The 26746-nt window shown below is 46.3% G+C and overlaps 2 protein-coding genes across 11 annotated transcripts; one reads left to right on the top strand and one right to left on the bottom strand.

Moving 5' to 3' along the window:
• Window positions 1-367: 367 nt before the first annotated feature.
• LOC111068931 (complexin) lies at window positions 368-25636 on the bottom strand. 10 transcript variants are annotated; one of them, XM_022358729.2, is made up of 8 exons: window positions 25618-25636; window positions 22514-22697; window positions 20570-20746; window positions 16857-16871; window positions 7899-8056; window positions 7426-7558; window positions 3792-5104; window positions 368-2268 (listed from the first exon to the last, which is right to left on the bottom strand). In XM_022358729.2, exons 3-7 carry the CDS (start codon window positions 20622-20624, stop codon window positions 5031-5033), a joined length of 435 nt encoding a protein of 144 aa, XP_022214421.1. In that variant the 5' UTR covers window positions 20625-20746; window positions 22514-22697; window positions 25618-25636; the 3' UTR covers window positions 368-2268; window positions 3792-5030. The 10 variants fall into 10 exon arrangements, with proteins under 10 accessions (XP_022214421.1, XP_022214417.1, XP_022214418.1 ...); XM_022358725.2 differs by lacking the exon at window positions 25618-25636 and adding an exon at window positions 25496-25593; XM_022358726.2 differs by lacking the exon at window positions 25618-25636 and adding an exon at window positions 23619-23702.
• On the top strand, window positions 8401-10957 carry LOC111068928. Its single transcript, XM_022358720.2, has 2 exons — window positions 8401-9588; window positions 9649-10957. The coding sequence occupies exons 1-2, from the start codon at window positions 8691-8693 to the stop codon at window positions 10545-10547; spliced, it is 1797 nt and encodes a 598-aa protein (XP_022214412.2). The 5' UTR covers window positions 8401-8690; the 3' UTR covers window positions 10548-10957.
• Window positions 25637-26746: the final 1110 nt, after the last annotated feature.

The following is a 26746-nucleotide window of genomic DNA, read 5'->3' as shown; positions in this document are numbered from 1 at the left end:
GACACAGAGATACAAGAGATAGGTAGAGGTGGATAGATCGATAGAGGTACAGACAGATCGATAGAGAGACAGAAAGACAGAGACAGAAAGACAGAGGCAGAGAGACATAGAGAGATAGAGACACGCACACACATATAGAAAAACATATAGACTAACAGTCATGCCAAATCAAGATCGCTATACGTATCGGATATCGGGCAGGCAGAAAGTCACAGTGTAGATAGTAGGACATGTATGGGGTTCGGGTCGCTTGACGTGTTTCGAGGGGTCTTCGGGGTAATGCCGCCTTGGAATTAAAACCCAATGTATTGTTGTGTTTTTTTTTCATATATATTTATACATATATATATTGTTTTTATTATTCTTCTTTGGTTTGGTTTGAATTAAATGTTCAAAGTAACAATATAATTAATCAACTATTAACGCTTTCCTTAGGTTTTGTCTTTGTTTTTTTGTTTTTGTTTTTGTTTTTTTTTTGTTTTTTTGTTTTTGTTTATCCTTTTGTTGTGTATAGAACTGCTTTCACATCTAATAATGACTTGAATGGTATTCTTTCCAACATTATTATTTATAATTTTTGTCTGTTGTTTCTCTATTAAATTCATTTCCCTATTAAGTTACACATATACATGTATATATATATATATTTATACACATATATATATATATATATATATATATATATATAATAATGTATAATTATCTGCTTTTATGAACTTTATGATATACATATACATACATTATCATAACTATAATATTAACGGTAACACAATATTAAACAAATGAACAAAATTAAATTAAAATCGGCTGAACCATTTAACATCTTAAACATTTATGATTACGTTAAAAACTTGATAATGATTGAATAATATTGTATGTTTCAAGTTGCCTTTGTTTCGGTTTCTTTATTAATGTTTATTCAATATATTAAACAATTCAACTGCCCGTCAACATCGTATAAGTATCTGAGAGAATAACGCAATGGATATTGTAGAATCTAGGTAAACATTTTCAATACGTATTTACTTTATAGAGCTTATAGAGTTTCGAGTTGGAAAGGAGCATAGCTATTAGCTAAGATACGAGTATCTGGATTCGGATTTAGTAAAACTAGATTGGAATGCGGAAGGGAAACGCAGCTAAGTAGTATCGTAGCTCTAGTAGTACAAGTGGGTTAAAGTAACAGTTAAGAATTGTGGATTCCTTTTCCTTTGGTAGAATCACCATCTTTATCTTCATCTTTATTTTCATCCTCATCATCAAAATCATCATCATCGTATTCATCTATGTATTTGCTACTCATGGTCTAGTCATGTGAGCCACGTTAAGGCATTCTTTCATTAGTTCGATCGTTCCTAACTTTGTAGGGAGCGATGGGGGCACTAGGGGATTGCTTTATTAGATTGACAGAGAGAGGCGTTGAGGCGTTGCTGCCGCGCCGATATGTGTACAAGAAACATATGAAGTCAAGAATGGTTTAGAAGAATCTGAGAGCGATGTTTTGACTGATAGACTAGACGCTTGTCTCGGCACCCCTTCCTCTACTAGTATATAATATATTGATTGTTCATCATCACATAACATAACATAACATCATATGCATTTTTGCTATTTTCATTATATGGTAACTTTTTTTATGCGAATTGTACATATATATTTCTTGTTGGTGGTTGGTAGGTATTGTTCTTGGATCTGTACACATGTATGTATGTATGTATGTAGATTAAGCATTTACAACACCATACATATTTGCTATTTAAATGCATGTGTCTAGTGTGGATGTACTGTGGATGTATGTACTTATATGCATGTGTAACTGTAATGTGGGTGTGTGTGTATGTATGCCTTTAAAGATTAGCCATATATTGTACAAATTAAGTTCACAACGTTCAGAAATATGTTAAGGAAAAACTTGTAGCAAACTGTCATGAGTTGATGTTGAGTTGATGTTGAGTTGATGTTCATGTTCATGTTCATCATGTTCATGTTGTTGTTGGCTGTGCTGTGGGCTTTTGTAGTTGTTGTTGTTGTAGTTGTCTCGATAACGAGTATTTCAACTCGTACATACATTTATGTACAGTGTACATACATACATATGATGTATAACATAACATAACATTACTTTTGTTAGTTACTTTTGCTGTAGATGTAGTTGATGTTGATGTTGATGTTGATGTTGTACTGGCTCTAGTGGTTTTCTTGTGCTGTTGTTCTTGTTGTTGTTGTTGATGATGATATTATCATACATAAAACACCGAGAGTACATGTCTGAGAGGGACCATCGAGTCGTAGTTGTGGAGATTTGGTAGAGTTGTTGTTGTTGTTGTTTCGTGTTGTTGCAAATGTTGTTCAAGTTGTTTTTTCAGATATAAATATTTTAGGCAGAGTAGAAGTGGCGCAGATTAAAGATTTAAGAGAGTGTTTTAAATCAAAAGAAGAGAAAGAGAGAGAGAGAGAGAGACACCAGAGAAAGAGAGAGAGAGATATTTATATATATATAGAATGCAGTGTGATTAAAACATTTATTCATATTTGTATGTATATTATTTAGTTTTAGTTGTATGTACTTATATATCGACTAAAAATAATGCTTTCGACTGATAATTAAGAGGATATCTAACTCCGGTCAACCGGATCACAAATGTCCTTCCAACTGTCCCATCTACATTGTACACAAATACATATGTACATATATGCTTAAAAGTATATATCATTGCATATATTTATATACATATGCATGCGTTGTAATTGCTTTAAGCGATACCATACCCCAAAGGCGTACACAGTCATTGATAGGAATTATACAAATGTGAAACAGTTGTTCGGATGATGATGAGGATGGTGTTGATGTATATTTCAGTGATATGTAACGGATGGTATATTGCTGATAACACATACATACATATGTATAGGACGAGCCGCTTACGAGCCAAATCGAATGCAAATGAAAATCCATCTTTGGCTATGCCACAGGACCGATTTGGAACGGGCATGGCTCGTTATCTATGTAAATACATACGTACGTACACCCATGCACACAATATTGCATTCTATGCCATAGAAGAATTCGGTTAACTATCGTTATATGTATGTATGTATGTATTTATATGTACAATATTGGTGGCATGTGTGTAGACTGTGTGGGAGAGTTGGCATGTAAATGGCATGTGGCATGTGCCTAACCTTCACAGCTGTATGCGACGGTATAGCGGACGACGCAGAGATCAACAGCTTATGGGTCCTGGCACTGTGAAGGGATTTCCCTGGGTCCTGGCATCGTATTCTTTGGGAATATGTCGCAGTCGTATGATATCTTTGTTTTTTATTTACCAGACTTGGACCATTTGCAGGCTTGTTTCTGTTTTTGTTTCTGTTGATGTTTTGTGTTCGGTTTCTGATCTACTGAGGTGTAGTGTGGTGTGGGTGGGTCCGACCTGGGGGCCGGCGTGTGCGCTTATCGGTGAAAAATGTATGCTAAATGTATCACAGCATTATGCTCTCGAACTGCCTAGCGTCTCTTATAAGCTATTGTCCTTGTCTAAACGACTACAGCTAATATTTTGTTGTTTATGTTAATATATATTGTTATACAATATTTCCTACGGAATACTCGTAGCCGTCACCTAACCAATAACGCAACAGATGTGTGTAAATACGAAACAAATGTGAAATGAAACTCAAGTTCGGCAATGTTCAATGTATATTGGTATAGGTAGGGTATATAAGTATAGGTATAGGTATAGGTATAGTATAGGTATAGGTAAAGGTACATATTTAGTTAGTTTACTTACATTTCAGAAGCATCAATCAGTGAGATCAGTAACTGTCTCGAAAGATTTTAAACTCTCAATTGTAGTGTGGGTATGTATTTTTGTATAGGAAAGAAACAGAATGTAACAGCTGTTAAAGAAGATTTCTCTGGCAATTTCGAAAACAAACTGACTGAAACTTGATACTTTATAGTTTGGATTTCTTGAATTGTAGGCGATCAGATCATGGGATCAGTTTGAGAACCAGCAATAATTTCAACGTCTCTGCAGTCAATTCGTTTTGCAAATGTGATTAATTTTCTGTGGTTAAATTCATGGAAATATACATAACATGTGTATATATATATACTTATATATTCGAATGGCAATTACAACATATGCGCCGATTTAGTTCATAATCTTCCCATACTCAATTATGGAATAAAGTCCAAAGTGTTTTCAGCAACGGATTTCGACGGTTCGACATGATTCAGCAACCTCCTCTGCCGCACCATTCGCTTAATTGGTTTTTATTTTTTTCTTAGCTTTTTGCTTATTTTAGGTGTTTATTTGTTTATTTGTTTTTGATGCTTTTATATTTTTTAATGTTTTTTTTTTTTTTTGTTTAGTTTCGATTTGGTTTTTGCATCGCATCGGATCGCATCGCATCGTACCGTTTCGTTAGTTTCATTTAGTTTAGTTTCGTTTCGTTATTTTATTGTATGTTATCAACTAAACAACGGTTATGTATTATGTATTGTATATTGGGTTTGAGTATATTACATTATCATCGAAGCAAAGTGATTTGAATATTATTAAAGGCGTTTACTATATGTATTTGGTTTTAAATAATTCGGTTTATACTTTAGCTACAATAAAATTCCTTAGGAGTTCACCGTCCTGTTCGCATTTTGATTCGCATTCGCATTTCTCTTTCATTACTACTCTGTTATCGGACCTTAGCTGTTAGGACATACAGGCCTTGCCACAAGCTCCGTAGAGTAGATCGGATCGCTCGATTAAGTTCGATTTATTGCTGCCGGGTTACGTTACGAGTTATGAAGCTTTGGGTTAGCTTTCTAAGGACTTATATTCGTTTCGATTGTGGCTCCAATGATTAAACTCAACAGATCTCATATTAACAAATTCAAGTTCGGGATGCGTTAAATAAATTTCGTTTTCATCGGTTAGGCTTTATTCGAATTGTTACGTGTGTTGCTATTATACGGTTTTTTTTTGTTCTGTTATTACTTTATTTAGCTTTTTATGATGACTGACATATCACTGCATGACACATTTTCCCTCTATTTGAGTTTTTAGCTCATTTACTTGCGTTTCTATTTGATTTTTCAGTTCTGTAAAAGAAATTGAGTATGGAAACAGCAATAAATAAGCATATTTTGTAGAGTAGACTACAAATGTTAGGCATGTTAACTGTTATGTATATGTATTTGGTATTTATGGATGCTAGTGTACATGTACCCAGTACGTTGTACGTTTTACCATGTACTGTAACTGTTTCACTGTAGCGGTACTTTTACGGGTGGGTAGCTGTAAATGTTGTGTTGGGTACAGTCGCCGTAGCCATGTCTAAGTATTCAATTTGGCGGGATACTTGGGTGTGGTAAGGGGATGGCGTGGACCACTTGCCGTAGGAAAGTCAAATACGAATCGAAACGAAGTTGTAGATACTGTCGTGTTTGGTATAGTATGTATGCATGTATAAGTAGTCACGGTCAGTGTCAGCTTCTGTGTATGTATTAGGTAGAGTTAGAGAGTTAGAGAGATAGAGAAGGAGATCGTAGATGGTAGTGGCAAGATGTGGAGAGGAGAGATCGGTGCGGTGGAAATACACATACATATGCAGTATATGTGCATTATATATATATTACATACGATAGGCCATGGTGTAAAATAGATATAGCACACATATTGAAGGGAAAGAGTAAACGAGAGGGAAAAAGTTTTGTATTTGTTGCTCGTCCTTTTTCGATCATAATTATGTTTGGTTGGAGTTCATCATGTTTGGTTTGGTTTGGTTTGTATTTGTTTGCTTTGGTTTGGTTTGGTTCACATTTACTTTGTTACGAGTGTTCAGGAGTTTCAGGATGCAGTTAAGCACGCAAGCCGTTAAAGTTAAAGTTAAAGTTTAAGTTAAAGTTCAAGTGTTTAGAAACATTATATGTAGTTATATAGTAGTAGGAAATCATACAAGCCGCTATCAGTTATTAAAAGTGCAGTTTGTGAGTTTGATGTATTCAAATAATATTGTAAATGTTGTAAATAATTCGAAACTTAATCTTACACTGGTTCATACCCACCCCACAATACCCCACAACACCCCACCCCACCTAACTTCTCTAACCATACCTAACCTTTTCCCGTTTATTCTACATACATATCTATGTATCTACTATTGGTTATTGTATTCGTGTGGGAGCTCTAAAGCTGTGTGTTGAGGAGTCTTCTCTGGGTGTTTTCTAAGTATTTTTCTTCTGTTCAAACTCAATTACAGAGAGACAGAGAGAGATAGAGAGTGTGGCAGAGAGAGAGAGATAGAGCAAGTGAGCAAGAGTAATCGAAAATTGTTGTTGGTGGTGAAGGAGGTGTGGAGTAGTTCATGAATACAAACGTATTACAATTAGATTACCACACAAAAGGAAACAACATACTGTTTTACGAATGGTATCACTTACCTTAGTCTAATTAATCGAATGACATGAAACCTAGTACAACGCGGAGGCTTTCGCCGCCTTCTAGCAACGAATTAAGGATAACCGTTGCAGCCCAATATCATTTGAGTACAGTGACGGAACAACCAATATCAATACCAAACAATACGTGTAAAAACAGAAAACAGAGAAAATCAATTGTAAGAAACTAAGTACGAGCATATGCATTATGTACACACGGATGTCCTAGACCCACTCGCATATGCGAGTACATATATCGTACACCTACACATGTACTTCCAACTGAAGCGTATTAACTTATGAAAAGGAAATGAGAAAATGGAGTGCACGCTTGTTATACGAGTAAATGTAAGTTTAGACGTAGTTCATATTAGAAGTATATATTCATTCGTTGCATTACAGTTGAAGTTTAGATCTTGGACAGTTAGATTTGCAGTTAGAGCTAAAGTTAGCGTTAAAGTTAGAGGTAGAGTTAGAGTTAGAGTTTAGTATACGCATAGGTGATTAGAGCTTACATATCATACGCACAGGAAACATAGTACAGAGTACAGAGCACAGATACGAGTATAGTAGATAGATTTAGGATAGCATTGGTTAGTAGATTCAGATAGTAGTTAGAGTTGGATAGTTCGCTTGCAGTTAGATTTAGATACGAGACACACAGAAGATATACACACACATACAATACATAAGTTAGCAAGTAGTTGCTACTACGAGCGCCGGTTAATCGAGTATTTAGCTGTAGATTACTGTAGATTGCTAGTCAAACATGTTTCGGTATTGTCTGGACCCAAGTGGCCCATGAGTGGCCGCTTGGAGCAGTGGTTGTAAAACGAAAAGGAAATCAACTGAAAAGCTCATACGAGCATACAGTTACAGATACACAAAAGTAGCTATTGGGGCGGGTCCGATGGTGAGTCGGACCAGCAGTAGTTAGATGCCAGTCGGGTCGGGGGCAATCGGAATCAACAACAATGACTTACTTGTGAAATCGTCGAGCTCCTCCTGCTCCGCCTCGGCGGCCAGTTCCTCAGGCGTCTTCTTTTTCCTCATCAGAGGATTGGGCTCTTCTTGCGGTGCCGCCTCAACGATTTCCTCTTTCTTCTTGATGTTGTACTGGATATGGCAAATGGAAATACGAAATGAAATGATCGGCAGATCAGAAACCAGTATTAAATGCAGAACGAGTACGGATGTTGACTAGGGCTAGGGTTCTCTTAGCAGATACACTTATTTTGTTGTTGTTTCGCTCCACTGTTGTCTGTTCCTTGGTAATTCAATCTGACTCCGTTAGGGAGTCGCTCGATAAAAGGACTCCCTACTAGAGTCAATTTGAACTGCTGCAGGAAGTCTTAAGTTCGGACCGGCCGTGCACTTTCCACAAATCTCAATCACAAATCACTAATCACTGATCAGTTATCACTAATCACTAATCACTCCCACCCCAAACACTCACCTTATCGCGAATGTCTTGCCTCATCTTTTCGCGCTCCTCCTCCATTTTCCGGTGCTTCTCCTTGCGCCGGTCCTCGGCCTCTTTGATGGCCTCCTGACGCTCTCTCTCCTCCTCCTCTGCCTTTTCCTTGTCATCGCCATCATCGCCGCCATCACCTCCTACAGCGCCTATTGAAAGCGGAGCACAGGATACGGATGAGAAAGGTTAACGGTGGCCAATAAAATTGCTATAAAATGTTATTTCTAGGGTTATCGCATATGGATCCCATCCCTCCGCCCTGCTATTGGGGGAGGGGGAATATTTTGGAACATTCAAGAACATTCAATTCGATTCAAAATCGGCCATGACCAATTTTAGCTCGCCAGCATCGATGCTTGACACTTTGACACACTTGATTACACACAGCCCGCTTCTGGGCTGGGCTAACTATCGGGTTATCGCTATCAGTCGCAGTCGCGGTCCCATTCTCATTCCCAGTCCACGTCCCCGTCCCAGACTCAGTGCCACTGCCAGTGACAGGGTAAACTACTTGAAACGCGATTAGTTGGGATTGCGCCTCAGCTATGGTCAGTGCCTCAGTCTGGAAACACACGACCAGCAGGGCATTACGATTCGTGTGCGGAAGTGCGCCGGGGAATTAGCTGTGACCTTTGAGAAACTGACCTTTTCCGAGGCAATAGGCGGCAGAGTCCACTCTTGTGGCAGTTGCAGTTGCAGTGGCAGTGGCAGTGAAAAGTGCTCTAGGGCCGTGCGCATTTCGATTCGAGTCGCCAGAGACACAGCACGTGGAGAATGTATCTGAGCGTGTTGACTGCTCTGCTGTCGGCGGTGGTGTGCGTGAGCTGTGCAGACAGCTCCGCCAGCGTCGAGAACGACCTGCTGCACTTCTCGTACAAGCTGGAGCAGTATCTGGACCCCAGCAAGCTGCCGTGTCAGGACTTTTACGGATATGTCTGCAGTCGAAGCGCCAATCTCAGCCAGACGGGGAAGGATCGCTTCCAAAGCTTCCTCAAGGTGGCCGACGATGAGCAACTTATGGACATGGAGCTGCAGCTTGTCAACTTCTTCAAGTCCTGCGAGAGCGCTCGCGGAGCGGATGCGCTGAAGAACTCGCAGCTGTACAGGGTGAGCGGCGGCTGGCCAGCGCTGGAGACCGCCAAGCAGAACGCCACTGCCCGCAGAAACCAGACTCTAAGCTGGCTGGGACTGCTGGGCCACTTCCACGAAGCGGGGTCGCCCTACTTCTTCACTGCAGAGCTCACTATGCAGTCCAACAAGAGGCTGGTTGTGCTCCGGCCAGACAGCACCCGACGGCACACCATGAGGAGGTTTGAGCAGCGGGTGGGCGAGCTGCTTCAGAGCTTCGGCATCGAGCAGAGTCGGGCTCATGTGGCCGCGCTCGAAGTGCTCAGCCTGGAGCGCAGTCGCCGGGAGATTCTCAAGGCGGACCTCATAGAGGATGAGGTGCAGTTCAGCTATGGGAACTTCAAGCGCAGTGCTTTCGGCAATGCCTCCTTGGCCAGACTCGACTGGGACGGCTACTTCAGGAAGCTGCTGGGCGGCAAGACGCCGCAGGCCACCGACACGATCGTTGTGAAGCAGCTGCCACGGCTCGTCGACTACTTCGTGCTGCTGCAGAACACCAGCATGAACCGTCTGCTCAACTGGATCTGGACGGACAATCTGATGGGTGAGTAGGAAGCGTGGGCTATTAGTCAATCGCCGTGCCAAACTTGGCCCTTTCTTGCAGACGTTGTCGACTCCGACTGTCACCAGCTGGCGGAGACGTACGCCGGGGACATCTATGCCCATGTGGTGCAGAGGGTCAGTGCGGATCGGGTGGAGCTCACCCAGATGTACTCGGCGGTGGGGAAAGCCTACACGGAGCAGCTCGCGAAGAGCGTGTGGGTCGACGAGATCTCGCAGCAGAGCTCGAAGCAGTTCCTGGGCCGGATCATGCACCTCACCCTCAATGGAGACGAGCGCCTGAACGCCATCTACCAAGAAATTGTGCTGGGACGGCGCAGCTTTTACCGAAATCTGGAGAAGCTGCGGCGCTTCCAGCGCAAACGTCAGCCGCCCTCCCAGTCGAGCCAGCAGCTGCGACAGTATGCACAGATATTCGACAGCGTGAACGCCCTGCTGGGAAAGCAGAACCTCAGCTCTCCGCTCAACCACTTGCTGGTGGCGGAGCACTTTGCCAGGAGCCTGGTGGCAGCGGGAAGCAACAGCCGTACGCCGGGGGCCTGGCGCAGTACCGACTCGGAGCGGCGGTTCGCCGCATTCCAGAACTGCAGCGGAATCTCGGCCACCCAGGTGAACGCGAACGAGCTGCTCCTGGGTCTGTTGGCCCAGCGACAGGCCCTCAGCTGCTACAAGCAGTGGCTCAGGCAGCCGGACAGGGTGCCGCTGCAGCAACGGATAGACTCCCTTCTCGGCGTGGGACGGATGAAATTGACCCTGCTGCGGCTCTACTTCATCGGAAGTCTGCTTGTGGACTGTCGCTCTGAGCTGGGCCCCCTGCAGCAGGAGCGCAAGCGGCAGTTGGTGCACGCCGTTATGCGCAACTCGCGCGAGTTCGGCGATGCCTTCCAGTGCCATGCGGGCGATGCCTTCGCCGGGCAGTACCAGCGCTGCAGTCTTCTCTAGGCTCAGGAATCAGGAAGGACTCCGGGCCTGCACTGCGAGTGCGGATGGCGAGCCCGGCCAGATTTCGCTCAGGTCAGACCTTGAACTTTTCTGGCTGGTCTCTGGCTCGCGGAATAAAATCGATAGGAGTGTGGCACACTCCACGCAACTATGCTATGCAGTCACAGCCACAGCGACGTCACAGTCACATGGTCGGACGCTCCCGCGCGTGGCGACCCCTTTCAATCGATTGATTTTCCGAGCTGCTTTCCATCTGCTCTGGTGCTGGTTCCTCCTTCCCTCTCTCCCTCGGCAGAGGCAGCATATGTTTACACTTAGGTTAGGTTAGGTTACGTATGAGCTTAAGGCTTAGCGCGAGGCATAAAGGAATAAAGGCGTAAAGGCGAAAAAGGGAAACGGAAACGGAAAAATAAACGAATGTTGTGGCAAAGACTTACGTTGGAGAGAGATTCGGTAAGAGTAGAGCGTGGTGTGTGTTGGTTGAGATTGAGATTGAGGTTGAGTACATAGTACATAGTACATATGTAGTAGCAGTGAGTAGCAGTGTAGCAGTTCAGAGAGGAGACGAATCAGTGTTGTTCATAAACGGATAAACAGAGGAAATCAAGATGCACAAAGACCATGGATCCGCAGGGGCTGCAGATTCATTTAATCTCAGGTTTAATCGCTTCATACCAATGAAATTCATGATTTCTAGGCGCCTTCAACCACTGCTACCTCTCCGTAGTTGTGCCTTCTGGTATTTCGGGGCCCGAACGAATCAGTGCAAGTGCAACCGCTGCCTTGGCCGATGCTGCCACTACTGTCCACGCTGCGACGCTGCCGCCTCACACACTCTCAGTCAGGAGCTGCAGTTCTGGCACACTCACGCTGCCGTCGTCGTGGTCGTCGTCTTTGTCGTTTTCGGCGCTCTCGTCGTCGGCTGCTCCGTCGTGGTCGTGGTCGCGGCCCCACGGTTGCCATGGCTATTCCAATCGATTGTGGCGGCCACCACGAGGTGCAAGTGCGAACGCGGTCACGAGCGCACACGAACTGATACTGATGGCAGCAACTGACTGAAACTTGACTGCTGCCGACTTTTGGGCGCTGAGGCGCGCGGAGCGTTGCTCGAGGATGGATGCTGGGCAGAGTCGCTTATGTCAAATCAGAGTCTGAGTCCGAGTCCGAGTCAGAGTCAGAGTGATTGAACTTCAGCCGCAGGAGCTCAAACTTGGAGTAGGAGTACTGGCAGCACTCGCTTGGCTTTTTATGTCCTGCCGCCGTGCCAGTTACAGCAGTCGCAGCCGCAGCCGCAGTCGCTGCCGCAGTCGAGGTTGGCGTCGCTGGCGCTGGACCACGTCGTGATTTGAGCATCCCACATGATGACCTAAGCACAGGGGGTGACTCTGGTCTGGTCGTGGCGAAGCGCCGGCGCAGATCCCCGTCGATTGCGGGCCTTGAGTCGGAATTCCGATGAGAGCAGCTAGACAGCTTTTTCGCTCGCTCTAATTGCTGTTGTCCCACTTGACGACGCGGGCAGCGCCACCGACTGCGTCAGCTTCGCTGTTCTTCCATGTTGTTCCTCTGTCTACTCCGGCGCAAACGCAAAAATTCTACGCGCGGTTCTCTTGAGTGAGTGCTTCTCCAGACGAAAGCAAAGGGGAGGGCTGGGATGGATGACCGCACACATTCTGTCGGGTGTCTCTGCTCACTGCTCACTGCTCACTGCTCTCTGCTGTGCTCTGCTCTCTCGCTCTTGCTCTCCCTCTCGCTCATCCCTTCTCTTCCCTTCGTCACTTATGTGCAAAAGGCAACGCACATTAAATTGAATTTATAGTCATCAATTTGCTGAATAGCTTTGTGAATGAACTTTTGGGGGTGACTGTGACTTGATTTGCAGACGCATTTATTGTTTTCATAAATTAGTCAAAGTATTTTATAATAAAAATTGATTTCCCGAAATGGTGTCAAATGGCTGACGGGCCCCCCCGTCCAAGTCCATGTCCATGCCTAGGACTAGGTTCAGTACCATATCCGGACCCCCACACCTACACTCCCCTCCCCCCATCCAGCTCCAAGTCTTTCTCTGGAAATGTTGCGCTTTTATGGGACTTTCGTAATTTGCTTTATGAACTTTACGAACTCTGTCCTGCCCACTCGTGCCCACTCCCAGGCCTGTCCTGTCCTTTTTGTGGCTGCAACAAAGGTCTGTTCGGTACGTGCGTATCTACAAGTACGAGTACAAGCATGTATGTGTGTGTGTGTGTATGTACGTGTAGTACATACAGTGTATACATAAAGCGCAGAGTTTATGGGGAAACTCTTTAAAACTCGGTTCCAGTTGCAGATCCGAGAGATGCCCCGAATGGAGTGCACAATTCAATTAAAAACTAATCAAGCCTATTGTAATATAATTATCATGCCAACATAATTAACACCGCTTGAGCAAGATGTTCAACCCCCCCACACCCTCCCCCTACCCACATGCCATCTCTACGAGTGTCTATCTCCCTTTCCATCTGCCCTTTTGTTCGGCATTTTTCATTCCTCATTTTTCTTCGCATTCTTTTTTTTCCGGCTTCTAATGGAAGCGGACAACCCGTTGGTGGGACGCCAATGATGGCCCTTTAAGACCTGCGGAAGCCTTCAATTTGCATCAGGAATGCTCCTGACAGCTCGAAAAATCGGTCCGTCTTTACAAATTGGTTTGTTGGTTGATGGTTGTTGGTTCTTGGCTGTTGGCGTTTCTTTCCATCGTCCATTTCACTTTTTTCTTTGCCGTTAAAAGCTTTACTCCTCGCTGCGTGTCATGGGTGAAATGAGGGTACTTAATACCTATCTGGCATGTGGAGCTGGGACTGGGGAAAGCGACTACGGGCCCCATTCCATATAGCCATACACACATACAGTCATACATAAATATATCAGCCAGTATTTGGCCGAAGTCATAAGTCTGATATACGAGCCGTGGCTCGGATAAGTCTAAGAGTGCGTTTTATTGCTTGGCCTGCTATTTTGAATACCAACACGTCAGCGGAACCCGATGATGAGAATGGAACGTGGCCGAACCCGAACTGGGAGCGGAGCCGCCGTAATTGTCCTATCCGCATATGGCATATGTAGCTGGAGGATGGAGGATGCTGTATGGGGTCTAGGGCTGTACAAGTGGAAGTGGAAGTGGAGCGGATGCTCGCCTGGTGACACTTATTCGACTTAATACGCGCACACTAAGGAATACTACATTAGAGTTCCATTTCCATTTTTATTGCGGCTGAGGCCTCCCCACACCCTGCCCTCACGCTCTCTCCCATGTACATACATACATACTCGTAGCAAATGGAAATGTACATGGGAAGGGGAGGTGTAGAGGCGTAGAAGCGCAGAGTAGAGAAGCTTCACTCATTTGTGCGAAGTGCTCCACGCCCCACTCTGCCGCCGTCATTTTTTCACTCCTGGCATTGTAAGGAGCTGGTGAAAAGGCACGAACGGCAAATTACTTTCTTGCTTAATCCGGTTCAAGCCCGCTCAGCTTTGTATTGTAGGATTCTGCGAAACCGCCACCATCTTGCACACATCTGGGTCAAAGGGACGGCAACGCACAGCACAAATGACAGGAAGCTGGCGGAAGGGAAGGCCTTAGAGGAGCAGGGCGACTTCCACAAAGAGGTTGACTTAATACGCCTAGTCCTCTCACATGCCCCAAGCCCATGCCCCATGCCCATGCCCATGCCCATGCCCCGCGCTAATATTTTCATTGTCATAGTCGCTATTAGCAACTGCCCTTGTCCCCTCTGTAATTACATTTTAACAGCCTCAAGGAGCCCGATATTTACTTATGGCCACACTCGCCCCGCACGAGTGCCACCCCCGCCACTTCCCCTGGCGATGGAGAGTGGAGAGTGTGTGTGTGTGTGTCTGTGAGGGCGCATAAGTAAGAGGAAGTGGGCGTGTGCAAGTACTGAAATTATGCAGAGACTGTCCTCTGTGCTGCTTCTGCATCTGGCACTGCATCTGGCACTGCCTCTGCGGACAAGCAGAAAATCTCATTGACAGCACGCTAGTTGCACACGGCTCGTTCTCGTAGCGCCAGCAATTAGTTGCATGCCTCATCTGGCAGCGGACCCCCACCATTTCCCCCGGCGACCCTGTGCCAGGCACGCTTGGAATGCGACTCCGTGCCCGACTCCGGCAAACGGGGAAATTTGTCAAAAATGCTGCAAGGCTGAGAGCCCACTCGCAAGCTGCATGCAAATATTTCGGTCGGTGTTCTTTTCTTGGATATTTGAGGAATTTTTAATATACATAATTTATGCCGAGCCCTTAACAGCTGAAGCCCCCCACCCCTCAGACCACCCCGTCCTAGTTATGGTCCTGGTATCCTGGAACTGGTATTGGTACTGGGAACGTTACGAGAGTGGAACGACTGCAGTGTGTGGATTTCTATCTGGGGTAGCACCGCTGGGGGACACTGGGTAACACTGGGTAACCCTTTCGCACAGCAAGGTGAAAGTTACAATATCTGCAAGATTAGGGATCGATATCGTTATGCCATGTACATATGTATGTACACATATGTATGTATAGTTTTCTTTGAGTTGTGTCCGTCTTGTGTCTCTGTGTCAAAGTGTTGCATACCTACGGGCTTTCCACTTGCGGTAAGCATATGCCGTGACGCACGTGCCAAGACAATTTGAAAACCTGCAGATATCAGCAATATTTGCCCGGTTTAAAGGACTCGGACGAGGACACCGAGAGCGACGTAGCCAGTATTGTTCGAGTACTGTACTGTGCCGTGCCTGTCTTCCCTTTGAAGAGAATGGGGAGTGTGGCAGTCCCCGCATGTGTCAAAATGTTTGCTCATCAAAGCGCATTCATTCAGGGCTAAGGGGTGTGGGCTGTGGGCTGTGGGGTGTGGGCTGTTCACGTTCCTTCCCCACACTCTTAGGTACACATGTGTGTGTCGCTTACAGACTTTGCTTAGTATCGATGGGATTGTGTTTTATTGAGATACTTTTATGAGATACTTAATACTTTATACTTATACTTTACCTCATTGTAAATTCGTAGTATATAGGTGGTAGTTGAGTTGTAGTTGTTAGAGTAGTTATAGTAGAATTGTAGAAGATGTAAGTAGGTTTGTAGTTAGTATGGTTCCATATTTGTTTGGGTAGTACATAGCAGTAGTAGAAGTAGTAGTAGAAGTAGAAGTAGAAGTAGAAGTAGTACCAAAGTAGTACGAAAGAAGTTCGATAGTAGAGTAGAAGGAGCAGAAGTAGATAAAGAAGCACTTTAACAAAACAATTTTCGCAGAAAGAAAGAGTTCGAATGTAACGCTTCAAAGGTAACGTATTTTTGTATAAAATCAAACTATATTTTGTCTTGATTGTTGGCGTATACAGATGAAACAGATGAAATACAGAAACTCTAGCGAAATGGGAAACGAAACAAAAGGCGCAGTTCGATCCAGAGTTATCGAACGGAAATCGTGGTTTTTCGTGAAGTATGTATATATGTACGAGTATGTGTATGTGTATGTGTATATGTGTGCAATGGCAATGGAGTGTTTTAATCAGAAACAAACTCAAGATGTGCATAACATAATTGTCCCATGAACTTTTGCCAGCTGCATGTGTCTAACCGAATCGAAAGTGGCAGCGCAATTTGCTCCGGATTCAAATTATAAGTGGTTTCCCCCTTCTGCCGCTAATTCAGTTGGAAACTTTTCCATTTTGCATTTGCGTCTTGCTTTTATGCATATTTAAATGGAGTTCGATCGGTGCAAAGTTTCCCGCACGCTGCTTCAAGTTTTCTAGTCTAATTAACCAAACTGAAAGCTGGGATGAAAACTGGGATGGAACTCCCAGTTTGGATATCTTTCTGTGGAGTGCGTCGGGCAGGTATCGATCGGAGCACTACAAATCCAATATTTAGCGGGGCAGCATGGCAAAACGAGTAAAACTTAAAAGCTTGCGGATTTTTGGGACGTGAGTTGAGGGCAACGTCCCCATAACCGGATGCTGATCATGAGACTGAAGTGGAAGCGGATTCTAATTTGGAATTTCAGCGATTGATATCGATCGAATCAGAGATTCTACTAATATGTATTATTGGTTCGAGTATTTTGTGGGTATGGATTTATTATGTTGAGTGCTGGACGCTGGATGCTGAAAGGTGCGATGGCATCAGCACCAGCTCCAGCACCGCCATCAAGTCATACAAGATATGCAAGCACGAGTATAAGTACGAGTAGTATGCAATATACAGTACGAGTTTCCAAGTACGAGTACGAGTACGAGTAAGATGCAAAAATACGAAAGGTTGAGAAATTACCGCCGCCTGCAGCATCTGTGTAGCGTGTGGTCGGGAAAGTAAAGGTAAAGTTCCATTAATATTCCGCTCTCTGTTGGGATTAGTTGCTAGGCTTATGGACTGCGAGTTGCAAGTTGCGACATTTGTGTGATTACGAGTAAGAGTATATGTATATAGGAGAATACAGTGGAGTATTAAGTTAAATGTGGGTAATGGTACGAATATATCATAATCATAGGAGAAGCTGAATAAGTAGAAAAACGTTCTCGAGGAGCTGCTTAATAGGAAGGAGTGTTGTGTGATTGTGTGACTGTCACTGTCACTGTCAGAGACTGTGACTGTGACTGTGACTGTGTGTGCGACTCGTGGAGGAGGTTGCCAATATGGAATTGTTGGATAGATCCTGGATGGCCAAGCACCCAGTCAGTCTTTCTTCTTCTTTGGTTTAAATTTCCGCTTTATATTTCAGATGGGATGGAGGTATGGGTGGGTGCATGGGTGTTTGGGTGTATAAGGATATGGGCGTGGCAGTCATTGTAATGTTCGAGTACGAAATAAAGAGCGTAAAGAGAGACGAGCTCTGGTAGGCAGGAAGAAAGTGTAATAGAAGAAATTGAATTGTGTTTTCTGTTTGGTTTTTTTTTTGTTGCTATCGGGGCGATGGCAGCTGGGCTGGGCTCATTGCTGGCTTTTGTTGTTCATGGTGTTCGCATTGTTGCTGTATTTGTTGCTGTTGTTGCATGAAGGAGAGGAGTGGAGTGGAGTGGAGTGGAGTGGAGTGGCTTGGGGTTGTCCTGGGGTAGAATTGCTGTGCACTTGGGAGTCGTCCTAGGTGCTTGGACTGGGTGGGGTGGAGTTGGGTTGGGTGGGGTGTGTTTGTCAAGCTCTCGTGTTTGTGTGTTTTACAATGAGGTAAAGTTCGGCTGTGAAGGCATTGGAGGAGCGTACAAATAAATTTCATTCTTTTTCTTTTCTTTTCTTTGATTTTCTTTTCTTTTCTTTTCCGTTGGTGTCTCGAAGAGGAGGTTCTTATGCTGGTTGGGATTAACGTTATATGATCTGTGAGTGTACTTAGCTTACATAAATTACGATAACTGCATAAAAATACGTAGTTTTTGGGAGTTTTCAGAGGTACTTGGGGGTGGAATGGACGGGAGGAACCCTTGGAGTACCAAGGGTTACTTCGATGATCTTGGTAGGACACTGATGCTTTGAGCCTTGAGCTTCGTGGGTTATGCAGGGAGGGGATGTCGATGGCGTGGGGTATGTACAGGGAGTGCATATGCAAATGGGTATATACTCGGTATATGCGCTGATTATTCGAAACATACGTGGCTATTTGTGTTGTGCAATGCTAAGCTTAGGTCAAAAATATATTGAGATTCGATTCGTATTGAAAACCTTGCTCGGAGTTTCAATCTTGAACGGCTCTATGGGTACTACGAGTATTCGTAAATTTCAATCATGTATTCATGCCACTGCCAATCAACCGAAACCAAAACCGTGCGTCCATTCAAAACTGAAACAGAAGCGTGAACTGTAAACTGTAAATTGTAAACTGTAAATTGTAAATTGTAAACTGTAAATTGTAAACTGTAAACTAAACGGGTTGTGCCATTCAAAACAATGATTCAGACTATTAATATTATTCGATTATATTGTTAATGTATGCTACCGAAACTTTTCAAATCTGTTGGATCGTTATGTTAGGGGGTGGGAGCGGGGCTTTGGAGCGATAGCGCAACTTACGCAACTTTATGGGATGCTCTTATGGGAGTTTCTCTGGCGAACGCTTACCTGAAAATTAAAGAAAATTCAGTTGTTAAAAAACCGTAAGAGAAAAAAAAATAATGCTATGGAAAGTATTGATTTGGATGGAGTGTAGCAGTCGCAGTCAGAATTTGTATAATTTATCCCTCTGGATATTTTCTCTTGGCTGAACTTCCTTCAGCCGGGAGCTTATTATTTTGAGACATACATATGTATGCATGTGTGTACAATGTACGGGGGTATGAATGGGGAAAACTTGTGTCGCTTAAGCAATACTTTATCGGAAAGCCCTTTGATGTTGGATCACAGTAGGCCCGAACATTTTTACTATCGCCAGGCGCGAAGTCCAACAAATCTGCGAGCGGATACAACAAATCCATAACTTATCCTTATGTAAGACAGGCAATAGTAATAAAGGCCAACTCGGGGCGAGCTCCAATAAATTGTCTGATTGCGGGAGCAGTCGTTGACAATGGAAACGCATTAGCCGGGACCGTTCCGTCTCCTAATACTCCTACCACTCCTACCTCCACCCCCCACTCGCTCCATCGAATTCGAAGCCAGAAAAGATGTTTCTTCATGTGAGCGAAGAGAAGGGGGCTGGACTCCGTTTGGTCTCCAGTACGAGGGCGAAGGAATCAAGGGGAACGAGAGGCTTCCCTGAATATGGCTTTTATGGGGATATTTTATTTCGTTTTCATCACTCATCCGCAGTTTTATGGAGAACTTTAAGTGGCTGCTTGCTGCACCATTGAGCGCCGAAAGTAGCCGCCACGGATGCGGATATCTGCAACTTAGTAAGAGTATCTCGGTAATTGGCACACGTACGAGTGTGCGTACTTCTGAATATCCCACACAAACGTAACCCTACACATGCATACATTCATACATACATTCATACATACGTACGTACGTACGAATTGATTCGGGTTTTCGCACTTTACGCCCATGCTAATAGCGTTTCCGTGTTCCTCGAACTTGGTAAGTCCACGTCACTGCCAGGTCTGACAGACGGCCCAACGGACGGGCTTGGTCGGGGCGCATTAGCCGCAATCTCGACCTGAGTCGCAGCTGACAGCTCGACAAAGGAAGCTCCGTCGGGGACGCGCACTGTGGCGGGGGCAAATGATTGAGCCCACCCCAGCAAGGGAAAAGGGAAAGGGAAAGAGAAAGAGAAAGAAAAGGAGTGCAGCAAATTCAACATCAATCTATACAATTAAGTGTATCAATTTGCTGAAACCACTTGCCGGCGCATTCGTGCAGAATCTCTGCGCTCGATAAGGGAGCCGGTAATGTGCACCCGGTCCACTCCGGCTGCAGCCCCAGGCGCGTAATGGCGATGCCTTGGCGCAGGAGCAGCATCGCGTCGGCGCTTGCAAATTGAACGGGTCTTCTTATAGAATCGAATCGAATACGGATAGCGGGACGGGTGGAGGGGCATTGTGGCCTGGGACAGAAGGCGGCTCTATGTAAATGCTCCGTTGGGGCTCCGGCTGTGCTCGCGTGTGGCTGGTTGATAAGCATTTTAGCTTGAATATCCTTGCCTCATCCTCATCGTCATCGTCATCGTCGTCCTGCTTCTAGCTCCTTTCTGAAAGCATTCAATGATTTTCCGAGCGATTGCACAGACGCTGATTAAACAGCAGCAGCAGCAGCAGCAGCCGCAGTCGCAGCAACAACAATGGGACCGAATGACATTACCTAATGCCCCACCGGAGAGTGGAGTGGAGGGGAGAAGGGTGTGTGCCTAAAAGCGTTGGCCACTTTCCCGCTCATGTGTGGTTATTTTTTGTTGCTGCGCAGCAGCTTGAAAATGAATTATGTATACATTCCCGGATATCCCATGGGGAAGGGTACGCCTATATTGATCGGGTGCCAAAAATAAAACCAACCACCGCCGCGGCGGGGGGACTCTAGTGTGCGGGCGAGTATGGTATCTGTGCGCGCGTTTTCGCCTGACTTACCTTTAACGGCACTTAATTGGTTTCCAACCATTTGCTTGGCTATGAAGGCCGCCATCTTGGGGCTGTAGCTTTATAGGCGTGGCTCGATAAGGTTCTGTCCTGTCCTGTTCCGTTCCTGCCGGAGAGTTCCGGTCGCTGGTGAGTGCACTCGCGGTCCGCGCTGGCCTCTGCCTCTGTCTGTAAGACAGCAAAGAGAAAAGAGCAAATTAAATTGAGATGCGACAGGACGGGCAAGAGCAGGGCCAGGGCCAGGGGCCACCGCCGACGAACCGCCGAGCTGGCCTGTCACCTGGCCGGGCCTGATACTTTAAGCCGCTTAGCTTAAATGCCGTTGGTAGGATGCCTTTGCGGCCCCGTCGTTGACGTTTCCTTTGGAACCGCTTTCGAGATGAGGAAAGAACTCCCTTTCCTCCCTCCCTTCCCTAACGCCTTCTTTTCCCATTTCAATTCTGTGTCTGTTTCTGTTGGGGACTCAGTTGCTGCCACATCTCCATCAATTGCAGCTGTCGGCCCTGTCGCTGTCGCCCCTGATGCTGTACTTAATTCGGGGAAATCTAATATCCCAGCCTTGGTCCGGGTGCTCTAGCACAATAATGCCGTAATGAATGTGGGCTCAGTGCCTCCCAGCCAAAAATTTTCAATTTTATTAACGCCGCTGGCGGGGAAGCATCAGCTTTGGCCTCGGCTCCAGCTTCATTTTCAGCAAAGCATCCTGCTGCTGATGCTGGTGCTGTGTCTGTGTCTCTGTCTTTGTAGCCATGTATTAATATTTGCGCAAATTGGGCTAACGAACTTAAGCCGAGGGCGGCAGGCAGCCTGCTTTCTGGCTTGGCTAGCTGCGCAAATTAAAACAACACCAGCAAACGAGCAACGAAATTAGTTTGACATAAAAAGCATTCGCCAGCGGGCGGACGTCGGACGACTGGCAGCGGGAAGGCCCTGCCAGGGCCCAGGTCCCGGTGCCAGGCAGTATCTGCTCCTGGGCTGGCGCTGCCTCCACTTCCTGTTCGAGCTAATGAATTAAGCTGGCGCTGCAAGGAATTTCCAGCTCGGCTCCGGCTCCGGCTCGGGGCCCTGTGGCCAGCAGTCAGTCAGCAAACGTCGGAATTGTTTATTGGCCAGAGCATTTGCAGTTTGGAAAATTCACTTTAATCTCCAGCTTCCCAGAAACTGAAAATGGGTAATGGAAAGGGGTTGACGGGTGGACAGACCGTCGGTGGCTAGTGTGGACAGTGTGGACAGCGTGTTCCACCAAGGACGAGCATGCCCGACTTAATATATGTAAATAAAAGCGAAAATTTATGGCATTCGTGCTTAGAATTTTATGGGCAGGTGGCTCAAGGTGTGGCCCCAGCAGAAACATAGCCCGTTTCCTTCTCCCTCAGCAAATAAACAGCCCCGACCGGATGGCTATCCAATTACGTTTGAAGTTCTTTTGATACGACTGCGAGAGTCGGAGCCGTAGCCGGAGCCGGAGCCACAGTCAAGGCCAATAAACACGCAAATAAGCTGGGTTCGACTGTGTGCTACGAGTATTTCACCGCTCGGGGAAGGGTCAGCAAATATCAAGTATACGCCGCGCTACCCTTTGCCTTTGCCTAGCTGGTTCAGCAGAATATCAAGTATGCGCAGAGTTGGCATTAACCTATTTGCTTTGGCTTTGTCGGCTGGGAACAGGGCCAGCTGGGGGCAAACGGAATCGAGTCCAAGCGAAATCGCAGATCTCCTTGGGAACTCAGCAGATTGTATAATGAGGTTGCACCACTTTTCCAGCATTAGGCGCGCGTCGGGCACTTCACGCGTGAAAATGTGGAAAAGTTTGCGCAAACATTTGACGTAAAGCGCGTATAAGTTTGGAGCATACTTTGCGCATACTTTGGACACTTTTGGGAAGTTGCGAAAGGTTTGCCACCCACCCACTCACTCACTCACTCAGTCACTTACCTGACTTTAGTTGGGAAAGTATTCCTTTGAGATTGCCGCCGGAGATTCCTGTGTGTGCGCGCGTTACCGTGGATGCTGCTGTTGGTGGTGGCAGGAGGAGCAGAGATTGGAAATCGTTGGCGCTGAAGTGTGTTTGTTTCAAAGAAGTCCGCAGAGAAGAGCGAGCACTAGACAGACAGGGTTTCTGCAAGGCAAAGAGAAGCAAAAGTGGCCATCAGAGGACATACTATATTCAGTCGCGTATGATCTCGATTCACTCGGTCTATTGGCATGTCATCTAATTGGAAAATAGTGGACACCACACTCGCACAGTCTTGAATAGGGGGACCCCGAGGCGCAGTGTCGTTGTCGCTGGCTTTGTTGCCTCTATCGATATTTCTTTATTAGGGTTTCTTTTGTGTGAGCGTGCACGTAAGTGCCCATTAGGGGGGTGGGGTGGGGTGTGCTGTGGGGGGGTTTTCCTGGTGCCGCAGGAAAACAACATTTTTACGTAACACGCACAGGCACAGGCACAGCAACAAATTCGATCCAATACGTTTTTCGACAACGGACTGGAGTGTGTGCCAGAGGCCCGAAACATTTTTTTTCGCTCGCTCGCGCAGCCTTTTGCCCACTGATTATTACATAAAGCTGTTCCCACAGCCAGCTTTTAGCGTAATTGAATTAGCTCGAAAGAATTTATTGCTTATAATTGAATTAGTTTTCCATTTCGACTGTCGGCGGAACGGTGGACCATTTTGATGGTTTAACAGTGTTGGCGATGGGTGGGGGGTGGGTGGGCCACTGTGATCACAGTTGGTGTGCGTAGGGGGCTCGCGATTGTCTCCCGATTTGCGATTTATTTGATTGTTAAGCCTGGGCCTATACTACGTTATGTACATGTGTGCATACAATGCGCACACATACTCGTACATTATGTGCCAGTATGCCAGTATGTAGTGCACTTGTGCATACACTCACTCACACAGCCACCAACAAACGCACATGTGTGTGTGGCAGTGTGTGTTTGTTTGTGTTTGTGTGAGTGTCAGTGTGGGCTTTTTAATACTTTTGGTTTTCCACTTTGCGCCCAGGCCGTGGCTATGTTTTATTCGGCGCTTCTTACTTCATGCTATGTTCGCACTCTTCTGCAGCACACTGCCGTGTTCCCTACATGGAAAACTCGGCTCGTGCGACGCCAGAACGCCAGAGCCAGAGCGGCGACCAGCTGTAGGCTGCTGCGGCGCAGGCAGCGAAGTCGGCGCCAGCGCCATTGCCGTTCCCCTCTGCCTCCCTAGAATCCAATAATCGAGCCGAAACCACTCAACGCAAGAGCGAAGCTTTTGAGCTGGCATGGCCTGGCCTGAGTGTTTCTCGTATCGCGTCGTGTCTGTGGGGTTCCTCTTGTTGAGTGGGCGAGAGAGGCATTCGCCGCCCTGCTCTAACGCACGGAAAGTAGGTACGGTACGGTACGGTACGGTGCGCGAATTGCGCTCATATACTCGTACTCGTAAAGGTAGAGCGCTCAGAGCCTCGCACATCTGCTCGTCTGCTCGTCTGCTCCTCTGTGCTTTTGTTGCTGTTCTCGATGCCCGCCTTTATGTAATGGCCGCTGGCGCTGGCTTCTTGCCTTTCTCTTCGACTAATAATATATTTATCTGCATCTACTTTTTGTCTATTACATAATTTTGTCATCCGCTCCCCGTCCCCAGTCCCCTGTCCCCAGTCCAATCTCTCTCTGGCTCTCCCACTCTCTTGACTTTTTGACATTGAAATACAGCGTTGCCCACATCTGTGCGCTGGCGCCTGCGCCCGGAGCCGCAGGAGATACGATATTGATTCGTTTCGTTTCGTGTTTTGGGCTCTCGCTGTCGGTCGGGCCGTGTGTGTTCGTGGTTTGGCCAAAAGGCCAAAACACTCTGATAATATGCTGCCTGTCCCTGTTATCGCTTTGTTTTCCCTGCTGTTTTCCCGTATGGGGCATATGCTAACGAGTTGTGGAAAACCATCTCATCATCATCATTATCATCATCATCATTGCCACCCCAGTCTCACTCCATATCCTACATCCCACATCCCACATACACACATCCACATCCACCGACATCGTCTTTGGCTTTGTTCGTTTGTCAGCGGCCTTTATAGTTTGTTTGCATATGGAGCTCCGACTCTGGGCAGACATCCATCCACAACTTTTGCGGAGCGTCGGAAGCGCACAGCTTGAAAGACGGAAATTGCAAAGTTCTGGCCACGTCCGACCGTCCACCCGTCCACCCGTCCGCCCGTCCGGTGGTCTGTGGTCGGCATTTAGCCGTGACAAGTGCATCAATTGCCTTGAAGCGATCTCGAAAAGCAGCCTCGTAGATTTCCAATTAGTTTGATACAAATCCAGCCGTCCCCGTGCCATCCGCAATGGCTGGGACTCCATTGTTTTCCACTCAATCAATTATAGTTTCCCACCAATTCGCAGGACTTCCTTCTAGTAGGTATATATAGTGTGTACATATGTATGAGTATATATTTATGTGGATAAGTCTGGCTTTGTTGCTTTCTGCTGTCTGCTTTGGAGCTGGAGCTGGAACTGGAACTGGATTTGCTCCGCTTTTTATATACCAATCAATTATATTTCTCGCCAGTGCTCGCTGCGCTGCGCGATTTAACTTTTCCTCCACAAATTGCTTATTACTCCCGCTCCCACGGAGCGACGGACGCTCCCTGCTTAAGATGAACGTCACGTCCTGGCCACCACGGCATTGCTGTCTCTGGGGTAATACACGGAGTGCGGCAGTACGGGAGTGGAATCGGAAGCGGGTACGCGTGGGAGGGGGGTACGGGTATAAGTAAGGGTAAGGGTAAGGGTATGGGTATCGCTAAAGAAAAGCGATGGAACGCGAAACCGCACTCGGAGTAATATTTTACCTTTTTTCTCTGATAGCACCAGGGAAATGTGATTAGAAATTTTCCCCTCCAACTGCTGGCGGGACGACGCGTCAGTGGGCTTACCTACAACCGTCGAAGGCACCGTAAAACTACAAATATTTCGTACAATTCCCCACCAGGCACTAGGCGCGCGGAACTACAGCAACGTCACACTGAAGGAGGGTTCGGCCACGAGGCATACATACCGAAAAATGTTTACTGTGCTGCTGCTGCTGCTGGTGCTGCCTGTGCCTCTGCCTCGGCTCTGGCGCTGTTCCTGGTGAAAAACTACACGAAACTGCCGAAAACGTACAGCGAAATGCCAAACTGTTAGCCAGTGTAAATTTTGTGGCAATAACATTCAAAGCGAGAGACGGCGAAAGAGAGAGAGAGCGAGCAGGCCAAGTAGCACGAGACCAGAGAGGCAGAAATAGAGAGAGAGAGGAGAGCAAGATTTGGGCCCACTTCTGTCAGTTTTGACAGCCGACTCCCTCCCCCCAGACCCCCAAAAGGAAAGCTTGCTGGCCAAAAGCTTGCAGCCAAATAGCCAGCCAGCTAATAACAAACTTTTCCCTCATGTAGCTGCAAGTGTGGACGTATGTAAATGTAGCTGCAAGTATATCTGCTCGATGCGGGCCAGTGACTGTGCCTTTCCCTGTGCCTGCCCCACCCCCACCAACATTGTACTCGTATGATTTCATAAGTCGCGGGGCTCGCGGGGCTCGCGGGGCTCTCGGGGTTTGGTCCGATAAGCAAATAGCTTCATTCGCCGAGTACGGGTGGATGCTCGCACGGATGTGCCGGATATACAGGAACCGGCGACAGGCGTTGGCTTCGCTAATTTCTGGCTCCATGTGCGCTGCCTTTTATGGGCCTGTTCCGCTTGTAAACCTCACGCACCAGCCGGAAGATATCGAGTGTAAGCGGGGCGCTGATAAGGCAGGCGCCTAGGACTAGGCCCTGTTGCTGCCCTGCTGCCCTGCTGCCACTCGAGCCTGCTCGTAGGGCCACTGCTGCACATGAACCTCCATACGCGCTTCCTGTGGGTGTGTGCGTACACAGGGCGTATGCGTAATATATGTATGTACATATATAAATTATTTAATTAAGCCATACACGTCATCATGCGGTGCCGGAGCCCATTATTTTGATTAAAATCAAACCCATTTCGCTTTATGCCACCTGTTTGGCAGCTCCGGCGCCCCTCCTCCTGCCTGCCTCGGTTCAGGAGAACTTGCTGAGGCGCTCCGCATCGTCTATTGGTTTGGTTATGATTATTTTTGGCACTGCCTTCCGCCTTTCGCCTGCTCTTCCTTCCCTGGTTCAGCGGGCGGC

This window comes from Drosophila obscura, unplaced genomic scaffold, assembly GCF_018151105.1.
Source record: "Drosophila obscura isolate BZ-5 IFL unplaced genomic scaffold, ASM1815110v1 contig_109, whole genome shotgun sequence".
Lineage (NCBI taxonomy): Eukaryota > Metazoa > Arthropoda > Insecta > Diptera > Drosophilidae > Drosophila > Drosophila obscura.
This window is presented reverse-complemented; position numbering and strand designations above follow the sequence as displayed.

What these genes read in the sequence shown, in the direction of transcription:
- LOC111068928 (XM_022358720.2), top strand. Translation starts at nt 8,691, where the DNA reads ATGTATCTGAGCGTGTTGACTGCTCTGCTGTCGGCGGTGGTGTGCGTG. An exon ending in CTGGACGGACAATCTGATGG is followed by an intron (nt 9,589 to 9,648) that starts GTGAGTAGGAAG and finishes CCTTTCTTGCAG; the next exon opens with ACGTTGTCGACTCCGACTGT.
- LOC111068931 (XM_022358724.2), bottom strand. Translation starts at nt 11,069, where the DNA reads ATGTACTATGTACTATGTACTCAACCTCAATCTCAATCTCAACCAACA. An exon ending in TTACCGAATCTCTCTCCAAC is followed by an intron (nt 8,066 to 10,984) that starts GTAAGTCTTTGC and finishes CGCTTTCAATAG; the next exon opens with GCGCTGTAGGAGGTGATGGC. An exon ending in GGCAAGACATTCGCGATAAG is followed by an intron (nt 7,559 to 7,898) that starts GTGAGTGTTTGG and finishes TGCCATATCCAG; the next exon opens with TACAACATCAAGAAGAAAGA.